The sequence below is a fragment of the Cetorhinus maximus genome, chromosome 8 (genome assembly GCF_964194155.1).
Source record: "Cetorhinus maximus chromosome 8, sCetMax3.hap1.1, whole genome shotgun sequence".
Lineage (NCBI taxonomy): Eukaryota > Metazoa > Chordata > Chondrichthyes > Lamniformes > Cetorhinidae > Cetorhinus > Cetorhinus maximus.
Window position 1 is genome coordinate 105,038,511 of NC_135886.1, and position 12,776 is coordinate 105,051,286.

The following is a 12,776-nucleotide window of genomic DNA, read 5'->3' on the forward strand; positions in this document are numbered from 1 at the left end:
TCATCAGAATTAATTGTAACAACACTGCTGGACCAGTTCCCAAAGTTTCTACGACCAAAGCACCTTTACGTGACAACTGGTGTTTGTTTTTTATTTTATTTCCTTGGCCTTATTTGTGTAACACAGGTATGTTGTCCTTTAGTAATTTTCTACTTTTCCATTAAGAAGTTTAATGATGGCAAGGCAACCTTGGTACTTTTCTGTCTCAGTATCAGCTTGCTTCAGTTTAAAAGCACGTTCACCTCTAACCAGAATGCTGTGCTTGTAAACCCAGGATTTAAACACACAATCTTGGTGAACAATTTACTGTTTTACCGAGGGGGTGTTGCATCATCAAAATTGGAGACCTTCCTGGCATGCAAGAGCTACAATGTAGTAAGAATATTAAAAACATTGTTAAATTTAAAGCATTGAAATTTTCTCCCAAACACAGCAGGAATGCATCATGAAAGTTGTAAAATACCATAAGGAACAAAAATAGTTTGGATCTGAGTGTTATAATCCAAGCTGAGGTTACCCCTGGACAAGCCTTATCCCAAAGTGGAACCCAGCTTGAGAGATCCTAACTTTTATTTTTGTTTGTTTAGAAACATGGAGAGTAGCCATAGAACAGAGTCACAGGAGCCAGCTGATGAACTTTTAACAAAAGAATAAAACATTTATTTAACCAGAAAATATGAACTATATTACAATACTCCTTCACCCACAACTATACCTTTACAGATATATACAGATTTGTATGGATAACACAAGTTACAAAAGTGATCTTATACTCTAATGTTCGCAGTAAATGCACAGTGCATGTAAACATATGGCACCCTGTGGTCAGGCACACCGCACTCTGAAACCAAGGGCAGAAATTTCCCCCCTTTGGGGGGGGGCCTTGTGCGGGGGCGGGCGGGGGTGGGTGCGAACTCGATTGGCACCCCAGAACAATGCGACGCTGCCATTTTACGTGGGCGGGCTAGTTAAGGCCCACCCAGTGTGACGCGTACCCGGAAGCGCTGAGCACTCCCTGTGCGGGCGGGGGGGGGGGGGGGGGGGGGGGGGTGGTGGGGGGTGGGATTCCCTGAGTCGGGGCCTGTGCTTTTTCACGCATGTGCATGAAGGAGCGCGGAAATCTCCCTGAGGCACAGAGTTAGCTTAAGGTATAAAAGTTTAAGTAAATAAAAGAAAATATTTTAAGACATGTCCCCTCATGTGACAGTGTCACATGAGCTGGGACATGTCAAGAAACAGGAGAAAATGTATTTAGTTTATAAACCCTTCATGGAACCTCATCCCACTCATGGGCAACGCTGTTAATAACTTTAATCGGTATTTAAATAGCCTTAATAGGCCTTTGACAGTTCAGCAGGCATGCAGCCAACTCAGGTGCGTGCCCACCGAACTGAAAGTCTGAATGATATGTCATGACATCGCGATGCACGCCCAACGTCACCGTGTGTCATTTTACGTGTCAGCAAGTGAGCCCCGCCCCTGCTCGCCAACCCAAAAATTCTTCCCCAAGTGACAGATGCCACCTCAACCAGATGTGATGGATCTCTCCTCAACTCCCCCCAGACACTTGTCACACCATGAGCCAACTAGTCTCGCTGAATTCCGTCCTTCACACGAGGGATTCCAATCTCCACTCTCCAGGACCTCGCCTTGGGATCTTCTCCCAAACTGACATTTTCACTCAGACACCTTCCACAAGGGTTCACCTCCAGGGTTTCGAACTCTCCTTCTGTTGTTCCTCTTCCCTGGGTCACCACATGCACTCAAGCTGTCTTCCATGCACTCTCTCACCAACTCAGCCTTAACAGTACACATGCCCATAGCAACGAATTACAGATCTTCAGTTGTCTCTATGAACCTTCTTGATTCTTGCAAGCTGTTCTCACTTTAAATCTGAAGCAAGGAGCCCTTCTCTCTGCCCCTCACTCTTAACTTCACTTAACAGGACCTTTTCCCAGTGTCCTGTCCTTCCTTTGGCTAGAAGGCCTTCTTTGGACTTTCTCTTCTTCCAGGCCCCTGGATTTGTGGGGTTTTTCTTAGCTTGAGACTTGCTATCTGTCCCCTTTTAGGCTGCTTCTGCTTCACAGCTGCCTTCAAACCAACTGAACTCAAACAGCTTCCAAAACAAACTGCTGTCTTTCTTCTGTGTGTGCGTGTCCATTTTATGACACAGCAGTTGGTAAAGGCTGAGTTATTCAAAATCCCAGAGGGAAACTTTAAACAACTGTCATAACCTATATTTTCAATGGGTGTGTTTGAGATACAGCTCTGAATTCAGGAATAAAACCCACCAAGCCTCAAGAGGTTTTTTTTCATATGAATTAAATTAAACATTTATTAATTTAACAAGCTATTAAATACATATGCATGTCTACAAATTACTACCATAATAACTATTAAACAAATCCCCAAATTAATCACTCCCAGGTAATCTTCCCCAAGGCAACAATAACCCATAGACTGAAACAGGCACCTGGCAAAGCACATTTTATCTTATGAATTCAAAATGAGGCTCCTTTCAATTTGGTTCCTTTCAATTTGGTTCCTTCACACAGTTTTAGGCTTACAGGCGGCATGCCTCTGATTCACACGCACAAGACTCTTTCCTGTATATACTTAGCCTTCCCTTTGAATATAAATTCTCATTGTATCACCAGGCCATTTGAACTCCATGTCTTTTAACGATAAATCCCCTTTCATAGCACCAATTTTATTAGTAATATAAACACATTGCTGGTGTCTTCTAGCTAGGTGCAAGATTTTACCTCCAGTCTTTGAATGCTTTATTCAACAAAATGCAAATGCGCTCTTTACCTTACTCTTTAACATCAGACATGACTACAAGTCCAATTCTAAATAATTGCCTGTAACATTATATGCATTAATATCTTCACGACAGTCTGTGGGAGGGACCTGCCTATATGGCCTCCCTGTTTCCAGGCAACAGCATTGTTTTTCCTACTCTTGTATGTTTACTTTCACTTTGTAGGGATCGTAAACATCGCATTAGAAATGCAAGCAGCCTTTTAGAGTGAAGCTAAAACTCCATTTGACCTTTCTTATCACACAGATATAGAAATATAAATCAAACTTAAACTTTAAAGCTAAAACTCATTCCTAACACCCACAAATATAAGTATAACTTACTTAAGCTATCTCTATTTCCTAACACTGAGTATAGGCAGAAAGTATGAAAATTGTGAATAATGACTGCCTCAAAACATAAGGAACAAACCCTCTCCTTCGTAAATTATATGGAAATCAAAGACAGTCTGTAGTAACCTGGCATGTAATGTACCTTTAAGACAAGTATTGTAATGTAAGGCCAAATGATCTTATTATCCAATAGCAGAGTAGTACGGACTACCCCTAGGCGGGAGAGTCTTGAGTTAGTCACTGATGAGTGAAGACAGAGTTTTATGTTGTGAGCACACAAGTGTAGCTGCAGAGTTCAGTTTGTAAATAAGCAACATGTGTTTATTCTAAAAAATGATCTCCTGATGTTCTCTGCCTCTGTACCAACTCGGTCACTCCGAAACAAGTGTGCAACCTGGATCCTTTAGCTCCAACAAACCACGGGCACTGGATCCAACACAGCCTAAATGGGCTGAAAGTACATAGAGGCCCAATGCTGGATGATGTTTGTCCTGAGAGGGACTAAAAAGGAGAACTGTGAAGCAATGGTTGTGACAGAGGCAATGAACGCTTGAGTTAGCCAGCATGCTTCATGAATGATGTTGAAACAGCTGAGAAATGAACCAAACAAGACTGAAGAATTGTATTAGACTCAATGTGGACCACGTCCAATGAATGAAGATTTTAGTATTATTCATTCATGGGATGAGGGCATCACCGACAAGGCCAGTATTTATTGTCCATCCCTAATTGCCCTTGAGAAGGTGGTGCCTTCATTAACTGCTGCAGTCCATGTGGTGTAGGTACACCCATAGCCGAAAGGAGGGCGTTCCAGGATTTCAGCTCAGTGACAGTGAAGGGAAGGCAATATAGTTTCAAGTCAGGTACATGTGTGACTTAGAAAGGAACTAGTAGCTGGTGGTACTCCCGTGTGTCTGCTGTCCTTGTTCTTCTAGGTAGTAGGGAATGTCGATATGAAAATACTGTTGAAGGAGATTTGACGAGTTGCTGCGGAGGGAGTGAATGTTTAAGGTGCTGGATGGGCTGTTAATCAAACAGACTGCTTTGTTCTGGATGGTGTCAAGCTTCTTGTGTGTTGGAGCTGCACTCATCCAGGCAAATGGGGAGTATTCCATCACACCCCTAACTTATGCCTTGTAGATGGTGGACAGGCTTTGGGGAGTCAGGAGAGGAGTCACCCGCTGCAGGATTCTTAGCCTCTGACCTGCTCTTGTAGCCACAGTATTTTTATGGTTAGTCTAGTTCAGCTCCTGGTCAGTGGTAGCCCCCAGGATGTTGATAGATGTAGTTGAGATATTGGGAATGGAGAGAGAGATTTTGGGGGTTTTGAAGCTCCTTGTGGCATTTCATTACTTTAAAGATGTTATATAAATATAAGTTGTTGTTGTTTTCATGGGAGTGTTATTAATGTGTTTTTAATACCATTAGCATAATGATCTCAGGCAGTTAAAACAGGAAACAGCTGCTGAGATACATTGCAAGAAGCATAAAATATAAATCCAGAGAGGTATTTGACCTGAGTGAGATCACATCGGGAGTAAAGCTTGGACATTTGGCCTTCTTGTTTCAAAGGATGTTCAGCAATTGAAGGGGCACAGAATTGATTCCAGAACTTAAAGAAATGAAGAAAAATTGAGCAAACAAGTTAGAATTGGATGTTTTATAGTTGAGACAAAGCAAAGTTTTCATATTCCATTAATCTCTTATTTTGAATGTTGCGATTTTCCCATGTAACATTTTAAAATTTCCCTTTTAATTTTAGGCTGGGATTTACTGGTTAAATTTACTGGATTACTTCTGTACTGGGTGGATCCTCATTACAATAGCTCTGCTGGAACTCATTGGCATCAGCTGGATCTATGGTGAGGAAAACAGGAAAAACACTGAAACAAAAATAAAATCGAAGTGCTTGTGTGAATCTTCCTGTTTCTTCAGAAAACACATGAAAATGCATGAGGTGATGTTTATAGTCCATGTTGAGAATTCAAATTTTCTCCTTAATTGGAAACAAAAAAGAAAGATTAGTATGTATATGACACTTTACACGACGGCCAAACATCTTAAAGCGCTTTACAGTCATTGAAGTAATGTTGTAATATAGAAAACATGGCAATCAATTTGCACATAGCAAACTTCCATAAGCAACAATGTGGTAATGAGCAGATAATCTGTTTTTATGATGTTGATTGAAGGATAAATATTGATCAGAACATCAGGGATACTTCCCCTGCTCTTCTTCAAAATAGCTCCATGGATCTTTTATCCAGCCAAGCAAGCAGATGGGGCTACAGTTTAAATGTCTCATCTGAAAGACTGCACCTTTGATAGTACAGCACTCTTTCAGTACTGCACTGGAGGGTCAGCATTGATTTTTTTGTTCAAACTCTGGACCTTGTGACTCCGAGGCGAGAGTGCTAACAAACTGAGCCACGCCTGGGAAAAGCACTAATAGTTATAGTCAAAATTGTCAAAAATCCTTCCCATTTGGTTCCATGTGCCAACATCAGAAAGACAACAGCCATCACCATGATGTCTTTGCTCATGCTGCTTGCTGTTGGGTCAATTTTGCTGCAGTATTTTTTTTTTTGTTAATTGCTGATGGTGATGTTGCTTAATCGTCTTCACTCTGAGCTGTTTGCCGCTTTACCCAGCCGGGTACCAGTTTCTCTCAACTGTCAAGGCAGATGGGGCAACAGGACAGGCTTGGCATCAGTGTGTTTACAATTACCTTCACATGTATTCAGGTTGTTGAGAGGCGACAATTTACTCATTCTGTTTGAAATACTGCCAGATCCCAATCTGTCCATCAGTGACACCCTGTACAAGATAAACCAAGTGATTGTGTCTTTGCTTTTTTTGTTCACAGGGGTAAACAGATTCATCAAGGACATTGAGATGATGATTGGGGAAAGGAATTGGCTCTTCTGGCTGTGGTGGAGAGTCTGTTGGAGTTTTATCTCTCCATGTTTGGTGACAGTAAGGAGTTTTTTTTAATATTCATTCATGGGATGCGCGCATCGTTGGCTAGGCCAGCATTCATTGCCCATCCCTAATCGCCCTTGAGAAGGTGGTGGTGAGCTACCTTCTTGAACTGCTGCAGTCCATGTGATGTAGGTGCACCCATAGTACTGTTAGGGAGGGAGTTCCAGGATTTTGACCCAGTGACAGTGAAAGGGCAGCGATATATTGCCAAGTCAAGATGGTGAGTGACTTGGAGGAGAGCTTACAGGTGGTGGTGTTCCCATGTGTCTGCTGCTCTTGCCCTTCTAGATGTCAGTGGTCATGGGTTTGGAAGGTGTCATCTAAGGAGCCTTGGTGAGTTCCTGCAGTGCATCTTGTAGGTGGTACACACTGCTGCTACTGTGTGTCAGTGGTGGAGGGAGTGAATATTTGTGGGTGGGGTGCCAATCAAGTGGGCTGCTTTGTCCTGGATGGTGTCGATATTCTTGAGTGTTGTGGGAGCAGCACTCATCCAGGAAAGAGGGGAGTATTCCATCATGCTCATGACTTGTGCCTTGTAGATGGTGGACAGGCTTTGAGGAGTCAGGAGGTGAGTTACTTGCTGCAGGATTCCTGGCCTCTGACCTTCCCTTGTACCCACAGTATTAAATGGCTAGTCCATATACATCTTCGTATACAATCCATGTTACACCCTTGAGTGACTTAAGCTGAAAATAAATTGTGGATAATCTCTCATTCTGTGTTTGATCTTGTTTTACACAATTATTTCATTCAGGCAATTTTAATCTGGTCAGTAACAACATTCGTCCCACCATCATATGGATCTGTTGAGTACCCTGTCTGGGCAATAGCACTTGGCTGGTGTATGATAATCTTCTGTATTATGTGGATCCCCATTGTCGCCATTGTGAGAGTTGTCCAAGCTGAGGGCTCCACCTTGTGCCAGGTAAGGAAATATTTTAAAGGTTAGGGAACAGAATTGATGTGAGGTTTTCCCAATCTCTCATTTTACAACAACAACAACTTGTATTTATATAGCACCTTTAATGTAATAAAATGCCCCAAGGCATATTACAGCAGTGTTATGAAGCAAGAATTGACACCGGGCTACATGCGGTGGGCATAGCGCAAGTGACCATAATTTTTGTTGAACAGGTAGGTTTTAAGAAGTACCTTAAAGGAGGAAAGAGAGGTGGACAGGTGGAGAGGAATGGGGGAAATTCTTGAGCTCAGGGCCTTGGCAGCTGAAGGAACGGACACCAATGGTGGAACAATTAAAACTGGGGAAGCTCATGAAACCAGAATGAGAGGAGTGTAGATATCTGAGGCTTGTGGGGCTGGAGGAGGTTACATAGATAGGGAAGGGCAAGGCCAAGAAGGGGGAGGAAATCAAGGTTGAGAATTTGAAAATCAAGGTTGAGTTTAGCTGGGAGCCAATGTCAGTCATCAAGCGCTGGAATGATAGGTGAACGGGACTTTTCACGAGTAAGGACGGACCAGCAGAGTTCTGGCTGACATCAAGATTACCAAGGACAGAATGTGGGAGAACAGGCAGGAAGGAGTTAGACTTATCAAGTCTAGACATTACAAAGGCTTGGGATGATGTTTTCAGCAGCAAATGAGCTGAGGCAGGGGCAGAGTCAGGCACTGGAGGTGTTAGTGGGAGGTCTTAGTAATGTTGTAAATATGTGGTTGGAAGCTCATCACAGGGTGTGTCAAATCTGACATCAATGTTGTGAATGGTCTGATTCAGCCTCAGACTGTTGCCAAGGAGAGGTATGGACACGATAGCTAGGGAACAGAGTTTATAGCAGGAGCCGAAGAGAATGTTTTCAGTCTTCCCAACATTTAATTGGCAGGAATTTCTGCTCATCCAGTACTGGATATCAGGCAAGCAGTCTGAAAATTTGGAGACAGTGCTGGTGTCGAGGGAGGTGGTGGTGAGGTGGAGCTGGGTATCATCAGCATATATGTGGAAACTGATGGACAAAGGGCCACCTCGAGACTTGACAATCCCATTGCTCTCTTGGCTAGCCTTCTATCTTCCACCTTCAGACAAAATGAGTCAATCCGAAACTCTGCAGCAAGTATTCGATTGGCACTAAGTTATGTTCATTCATCATCCCTGGGCTCGGTGACCTATATTGGCCCCTGGCAGTGCTTCAGTTTTAAATTCTCATTCCTGTTTCAAATCTCTCCAAGCTCCTGCTGCTCCCTATACCTGTAACCCCCTCCAGCTATACAAGCCCCCGAGATCTCAGAGCTCTTCCAAATCTGGCATCTCCCACTCAGCCCCCCACCGACGGGAAGAAAATTCACCCCACAACTTGCTTTCCTACTTGTTTTTGTATCGCCAGTAAATTTGGCTAAAATACGCTTTGTTCCTACATCCAAGTCATTAATATAGATTGTAAATATTTGAGGCCCCAGTATTCTTCTCTTTGGCATTCCACTAGCTACAGTTTGTTATTCAGAATATCCTGACTCTCTATTTCCTGTTATTTAGCCAATTCTCTCTCCATGCTAATATATAACACCCAACACCATGAGCTCTTATCTTGTGTGGTAACCTTTTATGTGGCACCTTATCAAAAGCATTTTGGAAATCCAAATAGACTACATCTATTGGTTCTCTTTTAACCACCCTGCTTGCTACATCCTTAAAGAACTGTAATAGAATTGTCAAACATGATTTCCCTTTCACAAAACTATGTGACTCTGCCTGATAATAATATCATTTTCTAAATATCCTGCTATTACCACTTTAATAATGGATTCCAGCATTTTCCCAATGGCAGGCATTAGGCTAACTGGCTTAGAGTTTCTGACTTTCTGGACGGAATTGTTCCACATTTGCACCAAGTGCGGTAAAACGATGTTTTACCCGCTGGCTGCTCTGACGGGTTTTCATGCTGTATCATTCCAAACCCCCCACATTATTTATGCATTTCCCGGAATCACGCTGTTTCAATGGCGGGTGGGCACCGATTTGCCTGCCATGCCATCACCTCACTGCTTCATCACGCCAGGCACAACATTTAAAGTATAGCCACACTCAGTGCTTCTGGCCCAGGACTGCAGCAAAGAAGACATGGCCCCGAAAGGCAAGAAGGCTGCAGCCCTCGAGCACCTTTTGGGCACCCTGGAAGCTTGCTGTGATGTCCTCTACCTCTGCTCTGGCCGCAGGAGGGGCAGCTACATTACCACTCCGGCTTGGTGGGCGGTGGCAGCGGAGGTCAGTGCTAATGCTGCACAGAAGATGTTGGCCATCCACTGCAGATAAGAGTATGAATGATCTCATCCGTGCAGCCAGGGTATGGCAACTATCTCATCACTCTAAACTCACACACTCAAGCCCATCACACGTTCACTGGCATCTCACTCACTGCCAGATCAAAGGACAACACCACCCATTCTCACACACACACACCCTCACATGTCCATCAGGTCTCATCTCCTCTGGAGACTGCCTCCTGAGCCCTCACCATCTTGAGGGCACTTGCACAGATCAACATGTGCCCCCACACACGCCCTGGGCTACCCTCCTTCCCCAGTACAGCCCTCGTCCTGCAGCCCCTTCCCTTGCCTGAGGCCACTTGTCCCCTTTCCCCAAGCAAGCCCTAGCCCTGCAGCCATTGAAAAGCCACCCACATACGGCTGATCTGGTAGGTAAAGACCTGCCATGAGCCCCCCTAAAAGTGAAGTGGTGCGGCCTGTGAAGCCTGGCGCTGATGACCGCAAGTACTGACTGAAGCAAGGTAGCCAAATGAACCTTGAAATCCTGAACAAAGTGCAGCCCGCCAAGTGCACGTCGCTCACGTGCTGTTGTGAAACACACATCGACATGTTTTCCCGCCAGCGTGGGCGGACAATACAGCGGTGGGCTGGCCTAATAATGATATGCTGATGCACTACACTACAATGAGGTTACAGCCATCCGATGGCTGGGAATGTGGCCCGCCTTTGGTGGGCTGAGCAGATGATTGCGAGCTGGTTTCACGCTGTCGTGAAACTGATCACACCATATTGTCTGCTCATACTATCGAACACGCCCAACGCCGGCAGGCACAGAAAACCCCAGCCCATGTGTCTGTAATGACTTGACGTACCGGGCTGGTTTCTACTTGAAACACGTAACTTTATTACAGACAGCTCTTCAGAAGCTACATACTTGAACCAGGTCCACATCTAGAAAGCCACGCACCCTGGATTACCCACGCTTAGGGCTCGTTGGTCAGAGCCTCCAGGAACAATCACGTGACCCCTGCTTGGCAGTAGGGAAGATTATACCTTCAATTACTACCATGCCCCTCCTTTCTTGAACAGAGATGTTACATTTGAGTTTTTCTAATCTACTGGGACCTTTCCAGAATCTAGGGAAGTTTGGAAGGTTACAACCAATGCATTCACTATCTCTGTAGCCACTTCTTTTAAGACCCTAGAATGCAGTCCACCAGGCTCAGGGGTCTTGTCAACCTTAAGTTTCTTTCATTTTCCCATTACTTTTTCTCTAGTAATAGTGATTGTTTTAAGTTCATCCCTCTCTTTTGCCTCTTGATTTTCAGCTATTCTTGAGATGATTTTTGTGTTGTCCACTATGAAGATGGACACATCTGAGGGATGCACCATCATCTATGAAGATGTTGAAAACCTTTATTGCCATTTCCTCATTTCCCATTATTAAATCCTCAGTCTCACGTCTAAATGACCAATGCTCACTTTAGCTACTTGTTTCCTTTTTATAATACTTGTAGAAGCTTTTACTCTCTTATATTTTTTGCTGGTTTTCTCTCATACTCCAATTTCTCCTTCTTTATTACTTTTTAAATCATCCTTTGCTGGTTTCTAAAACTTTTCCAACCTACCACGAATCTTAGCAGCATTGCATGTCTGTTCTTTCAATTTGATACCACCCTAAACATCCTTAGTTTGTCAATGATGGTGTATCCCTCAGATGCAGTCTTTCCTCCTCAGTGGAATATATCTTTATTGAGGCTTATGAAATATCTCCTTAAATGTCTGCCATTGCTTCTCTACCATCTTCCCTTCAAACCAATTTTACTATTCCAATTTAGCCAACGCAGAAGGAAAAAAGACAGTTCAGACCAGTACTCTTATTTCCCAGTTTTCACTGGTGTTCCATTTTAAGGTATACAAGACCAGTTCGGACCAGTATTCGTATTTCCCAGTTTTTACTGCTTTTTTTTCATTCTGGGAACTCTGTCCTTGTAATTGCCTTTATTGAAGTTTAAGACAGTTGTTATGGACCCCCATTTCTCGCTCCCAAACTGAATGTGAAGTTCAATTGTTACAGTCACTCTTGCTGAGAGGATCCTTTACTATGAGGCCTTTAATTAATCCTGTCTCATTACATATTACCAGTTCCAAAATAGCTTGTTCCCTGGCAGGATCCAGAATGTATTTTTTGGGGAAACTATCCTCATTAAACTCTATAACTCATCCTCCAGGCTATCTTTGCCAATTTGATTTGTCGAAACAATGTGAAGATTAAAATGAACCACAATTATTGCAGATCCTTTCTTGGAAACTCCCATTATTTCTTGAATTACATTCGGCCCTGCTGTGTAGTTGCTGATAAGAGTCCTATAAACGACTCTCACCAGTGACTTTTTTCCCTTTCTATTTCTTATCTCTACACATAACTGGTTCTACATCTTGATCTTCTGAACCAAGACCATTTCTCACTATTGTGCTGATCTCATTCTTTATTAACAGAGCTATCCCACCTCTTTTTCTTTCTCTCCTTGCAAATAGTCTCCTGTAATGGCTATCGTATCATACTCATATTTGTGCTATCAATTCATCCACCTTGTTACAAACGCTGTAAGCATTTAATTAGAGAATTTTTAATTCTTTCTTTTTACAATTTTTGCCTACTTTGACCTTATTTGCTGGTGCACTCTTATGTTTGTCTGCTCTGTCCTTTCCTGTCACACCCTGGTTATCAGTGCCTGTATCATTACCCTGATCTATTGCTTTGTTATTTCTCTTTAACTTGCCAAATATCCCCTCACATGAACCATCCCCTCACTATTTAGTTAAAACCGTCTCTACAGCCTGAGTTATATAATTTGCCAGTATACTGGTCCCATCATGGCTTAGGTGAAGGGCATCCCAATGGAACAACTCCCTCTTTCTCCATAACTGGTGCCAGTACCTCATGAATCAAAACCCATTTCTCTCCATCCGCCCTCACACCTTCCTCTCCCTCCCAGAAACATGATAGGGTCCCCCTTGTCCTCACTTATCATCCCACCAGCCTCCGCATTCAATGGATCATCCTCTGCCATTTCCGCCAACTCCAGCATGATGCCGCCACCAAACACATCTTCCCTTCACCCCACCTGGCGGCATTCCGCAGGGATCGTTCCCTCCGGGACGCCCTGGTCCACTCCTCCATCACCCCCGACACCTCAACCCCCTCCCACGGCACCTTCCCATGCAACCGCAGAAGGTGCAACACCTGCCCTTTACTTCCCCTCTCCTCACCGTCCAAAGGCCCAAACACTCCTTTCAAGTGAAGCAGCATTTCACTTACACTTTCCTCAATTTAGTCCACTGCATTCGATGCTCCCAGTGCGGTTTCCTCTACATTGGAGAGACCAAACGCAGACTGGATGACCGCTTTGCAGAACACC

General features: G+C 43.7%; 1 protein-coding gene across 8 annotated transcripts in view; it reads left to right on the forward strand.

The window, feature by feature from the left end:
• Positions 1-12,776, forward strand: part of LOC144683854 (sodium- and chloride-dependent neutral and basic amino acid transporter B(0+)-like) — a 453,756-nt gene that overhangs the window by 432,950 nt on the left and 8,030 nt on the right. For 7 of the 8 annotated variants that reach the window (XR_013577349.1, XR_013577347.1, XR_013577344.1 and 4 more), the window contains 4 exons: positions 8-126; positions 4,919-5,018; positions 6,023-6,132; positions 6,893-7,063. Coding sequence is in view for 1 of the 8 variants with exons in the window: in XM_078547360.1 (XP_078403486.1) it covers positions 8-126; positions 4,919-5,018; positions 6,023-6,132; positions 6,893-7,063 (500 nt within the window). In the remaining 7 variants the exon portion in view is untranslated. The remainder of the gene's footprint in view (positions 1-7; positions 127-4,918; positions 5,019-6,022; positions 6,133-6,892; positions 7,064-12,776) is intronic. The other variant, XR_013577348.1, reaches the window with a different exon arrangement.